This window comes from Corvus cornix, chromosome 12 (genome assembly GCF_000738735.6).
Source record: "Corvus cornix cornix isolate S_Up_H32 chromosome 12, ASM73873v5, whole genome shotgun sequence".
Lineage (NCBI taxonomy): Eukaryota > Metazoa > Chordata > Aves > Passeriformes > Corvidae > Corvus > Corvus cornix.
This window is the reverse complement of record NC_046342.1, coordinates 20,862,315-20,883,384: the sequence shown is the minus strand read 5'-3', so window position 1 is coordinate 20,883,384 and position 21,070 is coordinate 20,862,315. Positions and strand designations below refer to the sequence as shown.

Sequence of the window (21,070 nt, the reverse complement as noted above, 5' to 3'; positions counted from 1 at the left end):
TTCCTAAATTACACAGTGCAAGAGAAAGACAGGGATGGCACTTTCTTATTCAGAATCAGAATTTGGAGCTCTCATCCTTCCCAGAGCACTTAGCATCTGTGAGGAATGCTCAGCTACCTGTCAAAGCCTTTTGGTCCATTTCCTTTTATAACCATAACCATATCTGAGATTTTCTTAGACCTGCACGCTCATCACAATCCTCAAAATATACTCACAGTAATTCTGAATTACCTGCCAGTTATAAAAGCAGGATGTGTACAGTCCTCCTCTATTGTAGAGGGGAAATTCTGCTGCACGTCCCCTTTCCCTAGGGGAACTGAAGTTGTCATCCCTAGTGAGCAGCTTGGGATGCACTGCTTGCATTATTAGGATGTTTCTTTGCCTTCTGTACTCATATCAAGTCCATGCTTAATTAGCATAAACAAAGTATGTGAGGCCACTGTGAGCTGTGTTTATTTGGTAGTAGATAGAACCAGGGCCTGAGACTAAGGTTACCCTTCTGATAACAGACAGACAGAGACTGGATAGAGCCCCTTCCCTTTCCTTGTGCTGCTCATTCAGTGACCAATCTGCCATAAGTCACCCAAGAACAGTTCTTCCTCCTCCTTTTTGTACTGGCTGACAGAGCTGATGAGATACCAGTGAGCCAGCAAGCCAGCATGCCCTCCTAACTCCACTGCACAACATCCTTGGCCTGTTACACTCACCAAAAGAAGCACCACAGACAGAAAAGTGCAGAAAAGGCCTCAAGTGTCCCTAAATACTGTATATTTTACTGCTCACACTGAGGTGCTGCAAGCCTGCACTAAAGGCCAGTTGTTAACAACCACAAGGCAAACCTCAAAGCCTTTATACTTGTATGAGACAAGGTGAATGCACTGAGGAAATACAGCATGAGTGCCAGGAACTAAAGGCAGTGGACTAAGGATGACCAAAGCTCAGAAGTCAGCATGGCTATATGAGCAGATGGCACTGTAAAGTCTTTCCATTTCCTGCTGAAAATGGCTTGTTGACCCGAAGAGCCATGTTATTGGTTTTTGTAGGGAGCACAGCACCTTTATGGAGAAGGCTCTTACGCTCTTACATCTTTATTTGCATTTCAAAAATATTAGTCTTGTACATAGGGATAACTCTGTGGTGTTTATATAAAATACCAGAGAAAATACTAGAAGAACACAGTCAATATTACCTCCTAAAAGGCTAATTTAGAGTGATAGTGGTAGCACTGTGACAAAATCCTATCCTGGTCCAATTTCTATGATCTGTGAAGGTCCCCTACTGTCTAGTGAAATACAGTGACAACTTGACCCCCTTTTTCTGCTTAATGATGACTATATCAACCAATGTGAATAACTGATAGCACAGAAGATGCATCCCAAAAATCCCACAAGGACCAAATGTGGCAATAGTGAATCAAGGGCTGAGGTTCTCTGAGTCTCAGAGGTTCAGCAGAAATTCCTCTGAGCCTTTATGCAACCAGCCAAATAGCTAATTAAGAACAGACCTATGAAAATTGACATAATTGATCTTACTCATCAGCAGACAGGTGTTATTCCCACATTTAGTCACTAATAACCTGCAATTACTTCCTAGAGATCTTTAATTGAGTGGAGAAGAGGCTAAAGGGGCCAGTTAGATATGAGACTTTTGACAGCATGTTGTCCTTCTTACCTGTCTTCCCTAAAGTGGCTTTAATTTCCATCACTATATGGGCCATAATTTCCTTTGTCATTTTTAATCATATCTTAATTCTCAAGTGCAGAGAATTGCCATGAAAGAATTAGTAAGAGAAATGTTTCAATCAGGAAAGTCAGGCCTTAGTGTTTTCTAGGCAGTGGACACGATTTGTCTGGAAGATACAGACATCTCCAGATTTCTTAGAAAGCATAATTAGACATGTGGTAACTTTGGTAGTTATAAGGAGTGACTAGGCTGAATAGAGCTCTGAGCAACCTGGTTTAGTGAAAGGTGTCCCTGCCCATGGCAGTGGGTTGGAATGAGACGATCTTTAAGGTCCCTTTCAACCCAAACCATTCTGGGATTCTATGACTAGTAGTGTGGCTCTTGACAGAGATGAACTCCTGTCACATAGCTCCTTGGCTTCCAGAGGTTAGCCAATTTGTAGTACATACACTAGCTCAGAGTTTCTGCTCCAGGCTTGTTGAATTTTGCACAGGCTCATGTTTTTCAGACAAGGGCTTATGCTCACAGTGCAGAGGGATGCCAAGTCAAAGACCATCAAGAAAATCTGGCATTTCCTCTCTTTTTGTGCTCTTATTTTTTTAAGACCACAAAACACAAATTGTTCTCAGATGTCTTGTTTGGTGGTCTTCATGAGGACAGTGTGAGGAAATCACAGCTGAACAGCAGCTGGCAATGATGCTACTGCTAGTTTTTACAACAAAGTCTAGTGGGTAGCTTTAATGTGAGTGGCTGGTATGATTTGGAGAGGGGAGACCACACTGAGTTGCATTCCCTCCTGTGACTGAGGCTAGAAACCACTAGAGCTGTGCAGAGTTTCAGATGAACAGGAAGTGCACAGTTTGAAGTCACAGCAGAAGAAACAGCTAAAATAGGCAGGATACCTCATGGGTGTAACAGAGCAAATGCATCTGTGAAATAACAGGCACCCTGCTGCTTTTTGGGGATAGCTGGACTGGCAGGGAAGTGCAAAGTGCTCGCTGGTTTGCCTTGTGCACAGGGGGCACCTAGGGGCCAGTCTGGAGAATTACTGGCCTCCACGCATAACTGCAACTCCACGGAACGCCCAGCTTCCTTCACAAATTGCTGTCCTGGCTTCTTCTGTTCCAGGAGACTGGAAGTTGTCTGTGAAGAAGCTAAAGGAAAAATGAATCATTCACATCTCTATCGTGGGCGACACACTTCTGCATTTCCCAACACGCAATTCATCTAAGCATCCCACTGTAGAGATGAGCATAAACACACTTACTTTGAGCAACCCGTATCTGCCAACACTCTATGCACTAGAGTGCCTGAAAGATAGGGCAGACGGGACAAAAAGAGACACTTCATATTGTCCTGTGTGATCTAGGATTGAGCAGCTTATAGCAAAGCCAGAGACTACTTTGAAAATTTTTCTGGACATTTAGTTCCTTCTCAGTCACAGTCCTAAGCATGCAGCTACACTAATCATCACTCTGAATACATCCAACAGTCAATTTTGTTCCTGGTCAGATAATTATTCAGTGTAGTGTAGTAGAGGGGAAAAGCAAACATTCATGAAGTGAAACTTTTCTCCTCTGATCAGCTTGTTTCAGTCCCTGCTGCGCATGCCATTAATTGCTCTATTTTAATTAATTGCTGTATTTCATTCCCCAGCTCTTGTTCAGAAAGGGATGACTGGTACAGCTGCATCAGCAAACACATCCCAGATGACTACAAAGCTCACAAGACTTCGACTTTCCACAGCAGCGTGGAGGTAAAAGGAGGCCAAATGTTTCAATGCTTGAAAAGGGAAGGGAGAGAAAGAGAGAGAAAGGAGGAAGGTTATACAATGCAGAGTTCCTAGTAGCCAGATACTCTATTTTCATTTAAACAAGTATGCCAAGCTTGAACGATGGAACTCATCACAGCTCACGGGCTACCTCTGAAATGTTAATCACACTCCATACTCTGTGGCCTTTGCTTAGTTCTTCTGGAGGAAGATTGTTTTGTCCTAAAGGACAAACTAGTAGCTATTTTGGGTTAATTAAAAATAGCTACAAACTTCATAGATTAAAAAAAACACCCCAAGCTGCCCATTAGTTACACTAATATCATATACACAATAAAGTCACTACCCGTGCAAACCCCACCAGCAATATTGAAATTGCACCAGTGCAATTATGTATATTATTATCTCATTATTTTCAGTTCTACTACTCCCAGTTAAGGAGGCAAAAACCACATCTGATAAAAAGTAAAAATGCTATTTTAGATTATGTAGAACCCCAGTTTTACTAAATAAGAAAGAGTGCTGGTGAGGCCACACCTGGAGTGCTGTGTCCAATGCTGGTCTCCTCAGTATGACACATGGAAACCTTGGAAAGAGTCCAACAAAGGGCAGCAAAGCTGATAAGGGACTGGAGCACCTCAGATAGGAGGAAAGGCTGAGAAAGCTGGCACTGTTCAGCCAGGAGAAGAGAAGGCTCAGGGAGGATCTATTGTACGAATACCTGGAGGGTACAAAGAAGAAGGAGCCAGGCTCTTCTCAGTGGTGTCCAGTGACAGGACCAGAGGCAGTGGCCACAAACTGAAACACAGGAGATTCCTTCAAACAGCAGCAAATACTTTTTCACTCTGAGGGTGACTGAACACTAGCACCCAGGGTTGCCCGAGGAGGTTGTGGAGTCACCATCCTTGGAGAGGTTCAGAAGACACCTGGACACAGTTCTTGCCAACTGCTGCTATGTGGCTCTGCCTGAGCTGAGTGGTTGGACCAGGTGACCTTCAGAGTTCCTTTCCAGACTCAACCATTCTATACATCAATTTTTGAAGACCTCAGAAAGTAAAAAATTAACTCAAAAACAAAACAGGATTTTTTTTCTAGCCTGTATCTAATCTACTTTCAAATATTTAACAGAAAAAAATTAGAAATTAATCAACTTAGTAATCTAAACCAAATCCTTTTTCAACAAATGAAAAAAAAATTCTCTTGCAGCTCTGCTTCTGGTGTAAGCTTGAATGTACACGTGGAGAAATTCAGAGGAATTTGATTTGTCTGTGTTTAGATCCTATGTGTCTGCAGAAGTCTAATTTCCACATAGGAAACAATCCTTCAAAAGCAAAAAAGTTTGTCCTGCTTGTGCCAAATGCTGAGCTGTTGTGAACTGACAGTGAGGTACCCATAATACTTTGGTGCTGAACCTGAAGTAGCACGGCTCAGCACGGCTTATTAGATTGCATTCAGTTCCACACTGGTCGTGGCTCCCTGGGCTTGGACCAAAGGCACCTGAACATCACTGCCATGTGGTGCATTCCAAGAACTAGGAACAGCAGATAACATTTTCTAAAGCTGCTTACATATACTGAGATCAACCATAAAGCACAGATCAGATCTGGAGTGGAGTAAATTCACTTTGGTTTTACTGTTTTCTTTACTCTCTGTTCCCTTATCACACAACCATCCCAACGTGTAATGACAAAGAACTCAGGTGCTTTTTCGATTGAAGGTTGTAGAGCTTTTTATGGATATTATTTCAAAAGCTGCTCATAAAAAAATGCTTTTAACTCATGTTCCTGCCTGCAATTTTCATGTGCAATTAGTCAGATACTGGTCTGATGTGCAAGAGTGTCAGAGCCTGACCCAAAATAGATTTATGTGGATTTTTACTTTTTGTGCTCTGGCTTTAACACCAGTGTGTACTGTCTTTCAATGCTGAAGCAGCTGTATGTCACTTAGATAAGTGCATTAGAAATGAGAAAAATTGGGGATCTTAGCAGGTGAAGGTAGACTGAAATGAGAGAATTGTATGTAATGGAACAGGGCTGACAGTGAACTTTGGAAGTGTGGATGCTTCTTCATTTATTCTTCTTTCATTTTAAGCTAAGGGAAAGGCTTGGAATACCCTTGGGTGAGAGGCCTCCTATGCTGGTGCCTGTGTCCCATGTCATGATGTGCATGAACTGTGGCTGTGACTTTACCCTCACTTTGAGGCGACATCACTGCCATGCCTGCGGGAAGGTAAGAGCTGTGCAAGCTTCTCAGGGGAATTTTATTCACACCTCCAGGACACTGGCTGGCACTGCTGTAACCTGAAAATTTGTAGCAATATCAAGAACAGAATTTGACTTCTCACAGCACCAGTGAGCGCTTAGGTTTCTAATGTCGCTAGAAGGCATAACAGTAACCTTGCCTTAAGGTCAAATTAGCTCCCAAAGGCTAGTAGCTAAAGGCTGACAGGGTAATTGTTGTTGAGTGCAGCTGTTATTTATATCTGACACACAGCTAGCTCTAGAGACAATGAAGCAATACACTAAAAATACAGGCTCTGTTCTGGACCAGAGCAGTAGCACAACTACTCCATGTCCTGTCCCTAATAACAGCTGGTAAAATTATCTTCCAAGGAAAGTGAAGAAACTGAGCAGTAGAGTATTGTTTGATCAGTGACTGAAGGGAAAGTTTCCTTTGTACTCCATTGAAGAGCTGTTGCCTTTGGCCCTAAAGTTCAGGCAATCTATAAGCTTTCTTGGTTTTGTCCCTTAACCTCTTACTCTAGAGATTTGCTTGTATACATAAACCTGCAGTCCTGTTTTAAACCACGGATGTCTTTTAAACTGATTAAAAAAAAAAATTTAATAAAACTATCAGAGATTTTTGACAGGATAAAAAAGCATTTAACTTAATCTTTTTTTCTAATTCCCCAGAGAAAATCAGTCTGTACCTACACAGGGTTTGGAGGAACATGCAAGCTTGTTTAAGAAAACAAGGGTACTAACAAAGCTACAAAAACTGCAGTTGTATTAAAGTGGTCTTTCTATGATTCATTGATAGGGAAGGTGTAAATTTCTGGGGAGAAGGACACAGCAGTGGTGTGCAGCCAAATACAGTGACCAATTCTGCTTGGCTTACAACAGTGTAAACCTACAGCAATTACATTTCAATCAGCAGGCTTTTCCTGACTGCCACAGATTTGGGAGTCGTGCGTGGTCCACTATCCAACTTCCTCTCCCAGCCAGCTCAGGGGATTTGTTTTGTATATGCATATCTATAAATTTAAATCATATTTATGGGCATCTCTTCTTGCTGGAACAGATTGTATGTCGAAATTGTTCAAGAAACAAGTACCCCATGAAGTACCTCAAAGATCAAGCAGCCAAAGTCTGTGATAGCTGCTATGCAGAACTTAAGAAAAGAGGTAAGATTCCTTCACTCTTGGCATAACTGACAAATCGATTCCCTGCTTGTATAATGGGGAGGCTTTAGAACCTGCCTACTATATTGTGTTTTGTTAAATAGTATTCCTCATTTCAAGCCTGAGGCATGTGTATTGAGGTTCCAGGAGGGCCAGGCTGTATGGCAGCTAAAACTGCTTACCGAGCCATAAAATCAAGTTTAGCGAACTGTTTTTTCAAACTGAAAGAAGGAAAACTTAGGTTAGATATACAGAAGAAATTCTTTGCTCAGAGGATGATGAGGCCCTGGCATGGGTTTCCCAGAGAAGCTGCAGCTGCCCCATCCCTGGAAGTGTTCCAGGCCAGGCTGGATGGGACTTGGAGCCACCTAGTCTAGTGAAAGGTGTCCCTGCCTATGGCAGGGGGATGGAACAAGATGAGGTTTAAGGTCTCTTCCAACTCAAGCCATTCTGGGATTCTATGATTATGAGCCAGGTTCTCTGAGAGCTCCCCTGGCTTTCTGATAAACCAGAATAATGATTAAAACTGTGTCCTACAAGGAGCAGCTGAGGACTCTGAGCTCATCTCCTTTGAAGATAAGGAGACTGAGAGGTGACCTCATTGCTCTCTGCAGTTTCCTGAGGAGAGGACATGGAAACAGTGGTGCTGATCTCTTCTCCCTCTGATCCAGAGACAAGAAACATGAGAAAGGTTCAGCACTTCAGCAGGGAAGATTCTGACTTGACATGAGGAAACACTTCTTTTCCAAGAGGGTGGACAAACATTGGAACAAGCTTTCTAGAGAGGTGGTCTATAGCCCATGCCTCTCAGTTTTTAAGAGACATTTAAACAATGTCCTTAATAGCAAGTTTTAATGTTTGGGCAACCCTTAATTGGTGAAGCAGTTGGACTAGATCGTTGTAGGTTCTTTCTAGCTCAACTATTTTATTCTTTAATTAATTATAGGTGATAACTCTTCCCTGTCATTTCTAATTAATTATCCATTAAAATAAAACAATGTCTTTATGGTTCTTCACTGTCCTCATCCATGTTGTAGCTTTTACAAAAATAAATACTGAGGCTAAACGCAGAGTCACTAAGAACTTTTCTACAGGGCAAGTTAATCTAGTTACAGATGAAAACGTGAATTCAAAGCAGAAGAGCTACTGCCTATCTAGAATTTTGTATTATTATCCTACTATATAAGTCTCTTTTCTGATTTAAGTACACATCCAAATCAAAGACAAAAGGGGGAGAGGGGTTACAAATGTATGAACAGAAAGTGAACAGGAAATCATTTTCTTGCACAACTACTCATGTAGACAGTCTCTAAAAGTAAGTTTATTATATTGCCAAGAAAAAAAAGGTGTGGACAGATGAGATTTAGTTTTTCCATCCTGATTAAGGGAATTCACACTAGCCAAGAAAACACATAAACAGATGTTGTCACAGCAGCCAGAAAAGCATCCCCAAGCCACTGTGTGTCCAGAAGCAGTAACTCAGCTTTGTGCTAAACTAATGCTGTGCTTTACTAAGAGCTATCAAATAATGTGTTGCCAGAAGTGAAATCATGAAGATATGAACTCAGACATGGGCTTAATGGAAATTTTCAGAAACAGAATAACGGTCTCCCATGCACAATTCAAAGAGAATTAATGGTTCATACAGAAAGAAAGTTGCATTAGTGAATCTATCCTGCAGAGGTGTTACAGAACATAGAGGAGAAAGATGTCAAAGCCATTTGCTTAACGCTCATTTTGAATAAGAAGAAAACAAGCTGTGTTTTGTGCTTTGTCAGCTTTCTTGCAGGCCTTTTCAAGAAACTTTAGGTTACTACCGTTTACTAAGGGTGCCATGGAATCCACTCATCAGACTTAGAGGGGTGATTTGAAAGAAAGACTAAAATAAAAGCTGTGTATAGAGGAGGCATTGCATTTTCCTTAGTCATTTGTATTAGTGTGTCATGTGTCTCCCCTAGCCTGATATGTACCAACTTACCTATTTTCCCCTTCCCTATCTGAATTTTCTTCATCTTGCAGAGCGGCCACTAAGTGTGAGCTTCCCTCCAACTTCATCCAGGTGTTCAAGCAGTGCCTTCTCCTCTGTGTTCCACAATATTCATTATTCATCTTTTAAGAAACAGAAGAGAATCCCTTCAGCTCTCATGGAGGTAGGACCAAGCTGCCTGAGAAAGGCAAGGAACTATAGAAAACTGTGTACTCATATTTCAGCAGCTCTGTTTTTAATTTAAACTGTGTGCAGTGGGCTCAGCACGTGCCTTGGTTTACTTTCATCATGCAATTTTTTTTTTTTGTTTTTCACAGTAGTGTTTAAAATACAAAAATACTCTGAGCTCTAAAGATATCACAGAAGTGTCTTGAGCCCACTGAGAAACTCAGTTAGAGTACGGTACTTTAATTTGCTCATCAGTCTATGAAGTCTTGAAAAAACTAAAGCGCCTTTAAGGTACTAGATAGAACAAGAGGGCAGATCAACAGAGCATGATACACTGTTCATCAGTTACCTTTCTTAACAAGACTCTTACTTCCGGAATCTTACTTTGATTTCAAGAGAAATAAAATGACACTGCCTTAGGAAATAGACTTACTTAGTGAATAGTCCTTGGCAATCAATTCAAGAGCATACATGTTTAATCAGGCACTTTCCCTCCAGCTCAAACAAAACCATTTCAAATCAAATGGGTAAAATCTTGATTCTACCAATGTAAACAAAATTCCCACCGATTTTAATAGGGCCATGATTTCTCCAATTATATTAGTTTTCTTTCCAGGAACAAGGTGCCAATCATGTTGATGATTGATTCTAGGTAGCTAAGCTGCCCATTGAACTTGAGCACAGTAAAGTACTCCCATTTCCTGCAGGCATTTATCATTGTATTAAAGAGACTAGGGTGCAAAAACCTTGCTGAACTCATTTTACAGTCGAGACACTGGAATTTCTTGAGGTTTGTTTGTGAAACTGTGCCAAAGATACAAGCATGTAATACAAACACACAAACTGAGTACTAAAAGAGCTAGCAGGCAGAATTTCAACCCCATAAGGAAAAAAAACCCATCACCTTTCTATTCACAGGGAAGCAGCACATCTTTATTAACATGAACTATCTCTCAATAGCATTACTCCTGGTCCTGGAACATTTCTGTTCTGCTGCAAAACACTGCTATATTAATTCTCGGTCATGTCTTCTGTCAGTGTTACAAAAGCTGATTTTGACTCTCTGCCCTTTGTTTCTAAATTCAATACCATTACAGTTTACTGCTGTAACTAATGATGTACACTCTATTCCATGTGTGCATGTGTATAGCCCCATCTACTCAAAATCTGGATTTTTAAGAACATTAAGCACTTAGACCTCAAAATATTTCTATGAGAGGAGCAAGTCTTCTCAGAAATATTATTTCAAAAATAAAACCAAGTAATTATCAAGTGATTAACCTAAATTAATGTAAAACCATAGCAAGGCCCTAAATATACCCACATCTCAAAAGTGTTCAACCACAAAACTGTAATTCACTTCTGGAAGCATGTACTTTTAAAATACAAAAAGCACCAAAAAACACCAGATGTGGGAAAAGGGACAAGTTTGGCTTTTCAGAACACAACTGTAAACTTACTGACCTCAATAATAACTCGACTGCATATTTACCATTAGAGTTACTGAGAAGTAAGTTTAACTATAAATATTCAAACAGATAAAAAGAACCATAATACCATGCTTATATTTTTTCTGTATCAGTATTTTTATGGTTTCACTTAGTGGTTGGTGCAATGCAAACATGCATAATCAGGAGGGGAAAAGCCTTTACTGTTAAAAATCCTGATTTCTCCTACCCTGCTCCAGGTGGCAGCCTCAGGAGAGGGAGCTACCATCAGTGGTTACCTCAGCAGATGTAAGGGAGGCAAAAGACACTGGAAGAAACGCTGGTTTGTTATCAAAGGCAAAGTCCTCTACACCTACATAGCAAACGAGGTACTGTGCAATCTGACTTGAAATAGTTTTCTATTTGAGACCCCTTCTTTACTCCCTACAGGCAGGAGACCAGTAAATGGGAAAAGTATAAATGGTAGTTCTTACAACTACCTGCTTCTGAGACCTGGCCCTAACAGACTGGCTCAGCCACAGTTCTAGCTGGACCTTGGCAGCCCTCACATGCTGCCCTTCATTATTTGATTTCTTACTATTCATGCTGTTATAAATTGTCAACCACCGTGACCCTTAACATACATATTTACACCTAAAGATTTCAAGATCTTTTGGTGTTCTCTGGTGCACTTAGTAACTGCCAGGTATTTTTGTAGATAGAGAGTACAATGATCCATTCCTAGTGGGGAGGAGAATCTTGTAGTTTGGCAAGTGTAAATAGGACGTGCTTGTCCTACTAGCACTGACAGGGAAAGACAGGAGGCAGTCTGCAGAAGTGAAAATAATGCCAGCTGTGTTGGCCTGTAAGTTCTTCCTTACAGCCAAGGAGGCTGAGTATTAACTAGATCACTTTTATGTATTTTGTCTTTTCCCAGTCCCTTTTCTTATTTTATAATAGCTGCAATACAAATAAACTTGAAGTGTGATACAAAGTTTGGTTATAAAGGATAGATTTCATAAGCAAAAACATAAAAATTCATTTTTCTCAAATAAAGAATATAGAATGCAAGAACCTGTCAAAGCAATACTTGGTACTTTAAGTCTTTAAAATACTTTGCAAACATCAGATATTTAAAATTGCATCACCATCACCCCTGTGATGGTTATATGAAGCAATGTTATCCCCTTTAAAGAGATGAGGAGGTTGAGTCACAAAAGGATTCATGTTTTGGCCAGCAGTTCAGACCTTTAGCATCAAATTCTGTATGCAACACATTTACCTTATCTCTTTTAACCTTAAAAGTGATCATTTCTGGTTCAACAATAGGGAAAAAGCAAAAATGGTTTACTTTACATTCCTAGTCTGCAATTTACCTTCTAAAAGCAGAGGCAAAAGCAATATACACATATAATCTACCTAAATACAGTGACCAAAACTACAGCTATCAGTAACAGCTAAACTGCAACTTCATTAAGGCTTATTGTTTTCTTTAACTTGTACAGAGCTGTGTCTGCCAAACTAAACTCATGGAAGTTTCTTGGGAGTAAATGAATGATTAATTGCATTACGAACTAGGAAATTTCCAAGCAGCCTTTTGGAAAGCATGTGTGCTGCTTGAGAAAGAGCAGATTTCTAAAAAATCACTAGTGCTGTCAAAGGCAATGACAAGGCACCAAAAGGACTACTGCTTGCAGCCAGCAAGTAAAAATGATCAAAAGGAACATGACTGGAAGTGAGTCTCAGGCTTTCAGAATTGCTACTGTACTCTCAGTAATCTCAGGTTTGCCTCCTGGACCATAATGTCAAAGACAGCCATCAAAGTAATGGCTAATTTGACCTTCATGGCCATGTGGATGATCATGAAGAACTGGACTTTGAGAAGTGGTGTTCAGGACTCAGATTAGATAAAAAATGTGCAGTACACAGGCACTGCTCCTGTTTAGGTTAAGAGCCATGAGTCCAGCAGAACATTCACACTACTGCTTTTGCAGAACTGTCACAGAAGGGTTGTATTTTTGCTTTTCAGAAAGGGCCCTCAAACTGTTACAAGCCTTCTCTCTAGATTTTGATTCACTTCTTCTTTGCTTTCAGGACAAAGTTGCTACAGAAAGTTTGCCTTTGTTGGGTTTCACCATTGCCCCAGAAAAGGAGGAAGGAAGTATGGATACAGTTTTTCATCTCTACCACAAACAAACTCTCTTTTATAGCTTCCGAGCAGAGGATAACAATTCAGCACACAGGTATGGGGATACACTTCCACATTAGTCAGTGCACTTATGTAGGGATTTTCCCCTCCTTCACTTCAGAATGCCTTTGTAACAGATGAAACAAACAACTTTCAGAATTTTGATTAAGCCAGATTGCATGTGACTGGCCTGATTGACATTAAAAATCTAGCTGGTGCTTTTCAGTTCCTTCAGGAAGGAGAATTTGCTCCCTTCTGTACGTAAAGAAGAGACTGAGCCTCAAGAGTCATAGCTAAAAGTCTATCAAAGGTGATTAGTGTATAGAAACTTCTAATTTATATGTTCAATTTACTCATTTCTTAGTTTTCTCATCAACAAATGATTTTTTTGACTTCCCATTCTAATGTTACTGCTTTCACATAATAAGATACTCACAAAATTTGTAATAAAAATGCCAGCACCCCAAGACACACAGAAAAGGAAATGGGTGTTTATAGGAGGTTTTGTTGCTTTAAATCATACTTCACCAGATTCATCTTTCCTATTCTAAGAAAGCACTTGTACTATCTTTGAGATTTTACAATAAATTACTGTCAAGATTGCACTAGAAAGCAAGAGTCCCAGTACTCATCTCCCTGCTTTAATCACAGAACTATAGTTCCTCATTAGAGCTGGGGTGGAAAATACAGTGTTCTTCAGGCTTTATGTTCTTAAAATACTTATTTTCTTAAAATGCAAAAAAAATTTACATGTACCATTTTTCTTTCCTCTACTTTTTAGGTGGATTGAAGCCATGGAAGAAGCATCCATATTATAGCAGCTTTCACTCAATGAACTTGGAATAAATTCTCAGATTTCTATACATTTCCAGCAACCCTCTTCTGACTTACAAAACTGAACAGTGTATTTCAGGCCCACTGGCCACACACACTGGATTCACTGGAACTGTTTCCAGCTTGCTCTTTTTCTTCATTCTTCTTACATCCACATTGTTGCAAATGAAAATTTCAAGATAGAGATTATTTATGGTGATCTTTATGTCTGTGCAAGTTCAGCCTGTACAATAAGCTGCTCTTCTGATCCCACAATAAACTAAGCCTACATCAAGACCAGAAAATACACGGAAATATTGACAACAGTAAGTAACAGGCTCAGTTTTACTTACTCTAGAGCACTATTGTATTTCATTGGATTGGTTTTGATGTCTACCATGACATGAGAAACAATGTAGTAAATAACAAATGATCATTTAAAGCACTTTATCATTTTTATTGAACTACAGCTTCATTTTCTTCATGTTTCTAAGGAGTTCTGTGGCCTGATGTATTACTCATCCATTAACAGGTGCCAGCATGAAATTATGCCCTGCGTATGCTAAATTGCTTCCACAGAAAATGAATGAACAATACATTCAATTTACCTGGTCTACCAACACTTCACTGACTATGATCCAACATAATTACTTACTATCCATTTATAATTTTACACAAATCACTGTATAATTTATGTTAAAGTTTTAGTTTCATATCACTGCAGTACTTTGAAATGCACTCCAGTAGCTCTACAGATCTAGATGCTTCTCTCTAAATATTTCAGACTCAAACCCAAAGGTTATTTTTAATTTATTATAAACCTACAGACAGTTGTCTCCCTAGTAGTGTTAAGATTTTTATCATCTATTTAAATACTGTATCTTTATTTTCAAAATTCCTGTTGTTTCTGCTGTTCTTGTTATGAAAAATGTCATCAAAAGTTTAATCCATATAGCCAGCACAGCATTTGAAATATGCTGGGTGGGCTGAAATGCACTTGTCTGAACCTGTTCTGCTGGAGTCGTTTGGAACTCCTGTGGCTACACCTGTCTTATGTCAGACTGCTGCCATGCACTACGATCTCCAGGGCTGGATTCTCAGCAGCCAGCTGTGTCTGTATGACTTCAAAGATGCTGTGGTGCTTTACACCAGCTGAGGATATAGATCTCTGGAGTTGGGGGGGGGGGGAGGTTTGTTTGGTTTGGGATGTTTTTTTGTTGGGGTGGGGCTTTTTAGTGTTTTTGGTGGGGGGTTTTATAAAGAAAGTTGAGAAGTGATGTTCTAATCATTGCAATACAATGGTTTTGTCCTCAGTCATAATATTTAACTGAGGAATAGAATGACATCTATGATTAAAATATATCTCTGTATAAAAAAAACATGTTCAAGAATTTACTTACATTAGATTATATTGGTGGGAATTTTTATTACTTTCATTTTTCCCTTTCTTCAAGAAACTTAATGGATATCTGAATTTTTGACCCTAACAAACTTTTTTAGAATTGTCCATATTTTTAAAGGTCTATAATATATATCCAAATGGTAAGGTAGATCAGTTTATCACCTGGATAAACAAGCTTAAAAAATACACACCTACCACTAAATGAAAAATGTCATTGTTTTTGGTTTTTTGATACATCTGAGTCTGACCATTCCATTAAGAATATATTATCATGTGCCAACAGAAACCAAGAATGAGAAAAACAAAACTTTTGTATTCTTTAGTTAATGGATGAACAGCAATGTTAACTCTTTGTTTCATGTACGAGCCATGGCCTTGCTACAAATACACTGTAAATGTTTACCCCCCCTTGAAAACATTTTGCACTGACAAGAAAAATAAGACAACATTGAATACAGAGCAAGATCTCTAGCCATGGTCTGAAACAAAACAAAACTGCACTACAGAACGACAGTATTATGAAGATTTAGGTGCTGACATTTAGTGACTGTTGTATGAAGCTTTCAGTTAGAAGCAGGAAATGACTACATGAAAATATTTTGTTGTAAAAAATAGGATACAGTGCTATTAAACTTTAGTTTAAGTAATGTAGAAAAATAAAAGAGCAAAACATAACTGCAGTTCTACAGGCTTTTCCTTTACACAATTTTTACCTTCTTTAATTCCAGCTTTGCAGTTCTAGTTACTGTTTAACAGACACTTGCCTATTAAACAGTTCTCTGACAAACTAAGGAAGAGCATTAAATCAGAAGATGGTACTGGAGGCCTTCTGGTAGAAATAGGATTTAGACCTAATTGGTATGACAATGTGTTTCAGTCACACTGCATTCATCTTCTGTAAAGCCCACCTACTTGACTTCATCTTGGTTTCAGTTACAGATACAAATGGTCTCAATGCAGCATAAAGAAAGAGCAAAAAATGAAAATGTCCTCACAATTTCAATCCTACTGTTAACTGAATTTGAGCAAAGCTAAACACCAGAGACAGAAATTTTCAGAGTTAGCCCAGTAATCACCTCTTATAAAATGCTAACCTCTTAAAATAGAGGTATATACTCAGTTTACTATTTGAAATTTACTTACACAGCTTTTTCTTACTAATCTATAGCTAGGATTACTCCTTCAAAACAAAAATTTTGCTCCACGTCTTCACAAATTATATGAAAAAAAATTTAGAGTAAGTCACAATGTACTAGCTGCTCAGCCAATACCTGAGATTCAAGCTGTTCCCATTTGTTGTTTCAGAGTTTTTCTGTTTATTTATCTATTTATTGAAAAGCATTAAGGTTATTAGTTATTATCTGCAAATAATATTTAGACCTATTTTATGGTATATGCCTAGTTAAAACCTGGTTTTAAAACCATTATTAAATTTTTCTTCCTAATCAAAGTACAAGTCATTAGGAGATGGAGAATACAACCTGTATGACAAGATCCTATACCACTTACACAAGCACTGCTGGTCAACACCTGGGACTGCTGCTGTTCCTGAGCTGCTTCTCTGCTGCTTCTACCACGCAGCTATGAATACCAACCAGGCTTTCCTGTTTGCATGCTACTTTAACACAAAAGCAGTAAAAACTATGTTGGCTGTAGCCACGTTTGGTGAATATCACTGCTTGTAAAGGTAAAAGAAAGAGACAATATTCAGTGAGGGGAAAAGGTATTCCTTTAAATACTAAGGGAAAAAACACTAGTCTAACTCCACAAGTTACTCAGGAACATAACATATGAACTTGTGTGAATTAAAAGCAACGTAATTCTTCAGCCTGGGTAACACTGTGACCACTTTTGATTAAGTTTTGACAAGAAGGTTTCTACACTACAGGGCATTGTGGTATGAGGTCAAAGGTAGAACTTGATAATCTTGGAGGTCTTTCCCAACCTTATTGATTTTATGTAGTGATATTTTTCTGCAGTCTACAAAACCTACAGCAGACAGCAAACTCATTTTTACTGAGAGACAAACATGGAGAAATGAGGGCAAACTCCCCCACCTGATGGAGGTCAGCAGCTTCCCTCAGCACTGCCCAGCCACGTACAAACCCGAGTGAAAGGCATGAGGACTCATACTTTAAAAATCATCTACTAACACTTAAAAGAGAGATTTAAATTGAATGTGTCTTTAACAAGACCAAACAGCTCTATTAAAACCTTGCCAGTCACTTGTAATTGTTGATTTCTTTCATACTAGGTATTGGCTCTGCTCTGAAAATTTACCTTGAAAGTTCCCAGAAAATTTTAAGCGGCTGAAATGAGAATTTAAAAACCCCCAAACAACTGAGCTCTACAATACCGTCTATCCCAAACATTCAAAACACATGAATAACCTCAAATCCTATTTGTATTTTATACTACTTGGCATGCCCTGAGTTTTGACCCCCTCTTAGTCCATTATGTACTTTTACTGCCACCACCATGGCAAGAGAGAGAGCTTTGGCCTCTTGAAGCCCACACGTTCATTATAGAGGTTCTCTCTTTCCACGCCTAGAGCCTCCTTCCCTCCCTGCAAGTAGGCACATCTCACCTCTGTTCTGTCGGGAATTCAGTCTGTTCTCCTGGGAAGGGAATAATTTCCACAGGGTCTCTTCACTTCTCTTCTCGCATAGCAGCTCCGTAGCACATTTTTTCTTCTGAGGCAACTATCCCACTTCGTGGGAGGAGCTAAAACGACCTTGTTACCAAGGCCCGTTTGAAACTGACCGCCACTAAACTCCTTTCTCAGCTAAGGCTGGGAGCAGTTCAGTCTTTTTGGGGAGGAACTGCGGCCTGAGGAGAGGCGCCCTCGGGCCACCCCGCGCTTCATGAGGAGAGGAAAGTAAAGGAGCCCTGAGGAAAGCAGGCCGCGCTCCATGGGGAGAGGAAAGGAGCCCTCAGCAGAGCAGGCCGCGCTCCATGGGGAGAGGAAAGGAGCCCTGGGTGCAGCTCGCGCTCGCGGCAGGAACTGCGCGATGAGGCGAGGAGCCCTCTGAGCAGAGCTCAGGCGTGAGGAGCAGAAGGGCAAGCAGGAGCTGATGTGTGCCGTTTGGAACCCCCCATCCTCTGAGGGCTGGATGGGAGAGGGAGTGAAAACTACACTTGGCAGAAAGCGGTAGCTAGAGAAGGTGGTATTTTAATTTTTTGCTTTCTCGCCATCCACATCTACTTTAACTGGCAGTTAGATAAATTTTCCCACGACAGTAATTGTTAAGTGATCTCTCTGTCTTTATCTTGACCTATGAGCTTTTTCATGTCATTTTCTCCCCATCCTGCTAATAGAGGAAGAGGGCAAAGTGAGTGACTGGCTTATCATCTGGCTGCAATCCATGGTCAGCTCACCACAGTGTGGTAAATAGATATAATTATTTTCTTTGCTGCCAGTCTAGTTATTAACCTTTACTTGTAAAGTAATCTCAGTTCTCTTTGATCTTTTTCACCTCCGGCATCTTCTATTAATTTCTCTCCAGTCATAGGTAAGGCCAAAAAGCACTTTTTAGTAAGGTTCCTTTATATGTCTCTGTATATAAATTTAGCAGATTTCAGCATTATCTAATACAATCTTGCTTATTAAATAAGTTCAGGGCATACACTGTAGTTCTACATTTCATTGAAATTATTGCAAAAACCGCAGTGAAATTTGTCACCATCTTAATATGGCTTTCCTCAACCTGAGTGTGCATGGTGGAGCTGTACAGCAAGCATGATTGCTCTCCACCAGAGCTCAGAGTAAAACTTCTGCAAAACCTTCTCTGGGTGGCAGAAACAAGGAAGAAAGAGGAGACAAAAGCTCCTGCCTTCTAAACCTTTCCTCAACTTGCCCATCAGGAAACACTGAGGCCATTCATATTTGGCTTTAGCGTTTTCCATTTTTCCTTTCATTCAGTCTCTTTTATAGACTATTTTATGAAGTTTAAAAAAAAGTCTGCTTCTAAAGCTATGTGCATGTCCATATTTTGAGAGTTTGAAAATTCTTCACGTATTTAACATTACAGTAGTGAACACCCAAGACATTTTTGAAACATTTTCCTTTATTTATGTATTGCAAACACATCTGTACATCACACACTTTGTTAATTCCTGTTCTGTGAAAGTAAGGCTGTAGTTCATACATCTAGTTAATTTCTCATACCCTTACCCCGAAGAGCCAGTTCTAAGAAAAAACAACAAACAACCCTCAAAAAAAACCTAACAAAAAAAAAAGAATCAGTGTACTGCCTATGTAACTATTCAGTCAACAGCACACCTTGTTTATGTGGTTGTTGCATTTAGCTGCTATCTCTGCCATATGTTTCCTTTCAGGAGTTACCACCTCTTTTAGTTTTACTATTCATCTAACTGCTCCTTAAATTAGCTTCTGTCAAAATTATTAGACTCAAGGGAAACTTACTTGAAGTATAAAGAACGTTTTGATAAGGGTAGGTTAGGAAACAGCTACAGTTATGACACGGGGTGAACATCTGATAGCCTGTGAGAAGACAAGCACTGAAAGGTGGTAAAATCTTAAACCACCTCTCTGGTGCACCCAAACCTGTTTCGTGCCTACCACTGTGTATTTGGAGGCACAACATACCTCGCAGCCAGTTTTACCGTAAGAGCCCTAATCAATGACATTGACTTTACAAAATAAAATGAAAACTCGACAGTCTGGCGGTGGTGTTTGTGAGAGCCTTCTCAACTGTGAGCCCACCTTTAACTGCATCTTCACCGAGAACCAAGGCACGCCTGGAACACCAGCACCACCGGCGCACTGAACAGCCACCGCCAGCCCACTACCTCGGGATTCCGGCTCCTGAGGAGCCTCCCGAGCGAGAGGGTCAAAGGCGGCGAGCGTACCTTCCCCTCGCTGCCCCAGAGACCGGGTTCCTTCCGGCACTTCCCCGGCCCGGCCGGAGCGGTGCGGGGCTCGGGAGGCCCAGGTAGCCCGGTAGCCCCTCCCCGCCGCCGGCCCCGCCCCGCGGGGGATGGAGGGGCCGCGGCCGGGCGGGCGCTGGAAGAGGAAGCGGGGACGCGCTCCGGGGCGGCGGTGGTGGGGTCACGAACTCTGACCTGTCACAGGGCACGACACACACAACAAAACACCCCCGACCCCAACACAGCCCCGGCCCCCTCCCCTCCGCGGGCCCCACAGCCCCTTGCCGCCCCCGCGGGGGGAGGGAGGGCCGCTGCTGGGCACCGGCCTGCCCGGGCCCGGTCGGGTCACCGCCACTGCACCTTTGGCATCCATTCCTGAGGTAAAAAACATTTTTTAAAATAGAAGCGGCCCGGTGGGTTTGTTTCGTGGGGGCCAGGACGAGGGAGGGGTCGCGGGGAGGCGGCAGCGGGCCCTACTCTGGACACCCCCGCGAGGGGAGGGGTGGGGTGACGGTGGGTTTAGGGGAGGGGGATTGTACGGCTCCGGTATCTGGCTGGTAAGCGAGCACCGGCCGTGGTCTGGCCTGGTATACGGCTCCTGGACAGAGAGGAGAGAGGAAACGACCATTGTGGAGTGCTGGGTCGATCGGCGGGGTAGTCCCGTGCCGGAGCCGCTGGCTGCAGTGTGGGCCGGCTGAGGTCGGAGCCGGTCCGGTCGCGGTGAGCAAAGTCTGCTGTCCAGGGGGTGTAGGGCGATGGTCGCGGCGATGACGAGCGCGGGACACACAGAGAGACAGAAGATGGAGTCTGAGCGGGCGGAGGCGGCGGCTTGAACCCGACCCTTTTACCTTTGCCACCGGGAGGGCGGAGGGGAGGGGGCGGCGGGTACTTTGCATACGGGGCTGAGACCGCCGCCATCTTACCGGCCGCTTCCTCACTGCCATGCCCGGGCCTCCTGTAGGCTGACACAAGGCTATAGCGGAGGGGAGGGGAAGGGGCCTAATGGCGGCGGCAGCAGCCCCGCCTGGGCCCTGGCGGGCGGCCAGCGCCGCCATCTTGCGCTTAGTGAATCCCTGGGGGGCTCTACCTCCGCTCGAGGGGCGGTGCCGCCACCATTACAAGCGGGTCGCTCGGCCAATGGGCGCTCTGCGGAGGAGCGCTGCGCCTGCCATGAGGTCATTGGTCGCGCCTGGGGGCGGGCCGGGGGCGTGGCTCCGCCGTGCGCGGGGTGGGAGCTGCCGAAGGCTCTTCAGCAGCGGGCGGGCCGCGGTACAGCCAATGGGGGCGGGCGGCGCGCACGGTGCAGCCAATGGGGGCGCGGCAGGCCCGGCGCCGGTCGGA

General features: G+C 41.9%; 2 protein-coding genes and 1 long non-coding RNA gene across 10 annotated transcripts in view; 2 read left to right on the top strand and 1 right to left on the bottom strand.

The window, feature by feature from the left end:
• The window catches only part of FGD5 (FYVE, RhoGEF and PH domain containing 5), a 95,790-nt gene extending 81,911 nt beyond the window's left edge, over positions 1-13,879 (top strand). For both annotated transcript variants that reach the window (XM_039559273.1, XM_039559272.1), the window contains exons 15-21: positions 3,340-3,439; positions 5,546-5,683; positions 6,755-6,857; positions 8,874-9,004; positions 10,697-10,825; positions 12,531-12,679; positions 13,406-13,879. In XM_039559273.1, coding sequence (XP_039415207.1) covers positions 3,340-3,439; positions 5,546-5,683; positions 6,755-6,857; positions 8,874-9,004; positions 10,697-10,825; positions 12,531-12,679; positions 13,406-13,442 — 787 coding nt within the window. In that variant the 3' untranslated portion in view covers positions 13,443-13,879. The remainder of the gene's footprint in view (positions 1-3,339; positions 3,440-5,545; positions 5,684-6,754; positions 6,858-8,873; positions 9,005-10,696; positions 10,826-12,530; positions 12,680-13,405) is intronic.
• The window catches only part of LOC120410691, an 82,188-nt gene extending 63,762 nt beyond the window's left edge, over positions 1-18,426 (bottom strand). Inside the window, exon 1 of the long non-coding RNA XR_005603003.1 lies at positions 17,427-18,426. This is a non-coding gene — a long non-coding RNA (uncharacterized LOC120410691). The remainder of the gene's footprint in view (positions 1-17,426) is intronic.
• Positions 18,427-19,934: 1,508 nt separating this feature from the next.
• The window catches only part of NR2C2 (nuclear receptor subfamily 2 group C member 2), a 37,537-nt gene continuing 36,401 nt past the window's right edge, over positions 19,935-21,070 (top strand). For 4 of the 7 annotated variants that reach the window (XM_039559277.1, XM_039559274.1, XM_039559278.1 and 1 more), the window contains exon 1: positions 20,023-20,109. The gene's annotated coding sequence lies outside the window, so the exon portion shown is untranslated. Of the gene's footprint in view, positions 20,110-20,366; positions 20,450-21,070 lie in introns of those variants that run through there. The other 3 variants (XM_039559280.1, XM_039559275.1, XM_039559276.1) reach the window with 3 other exon arrangements.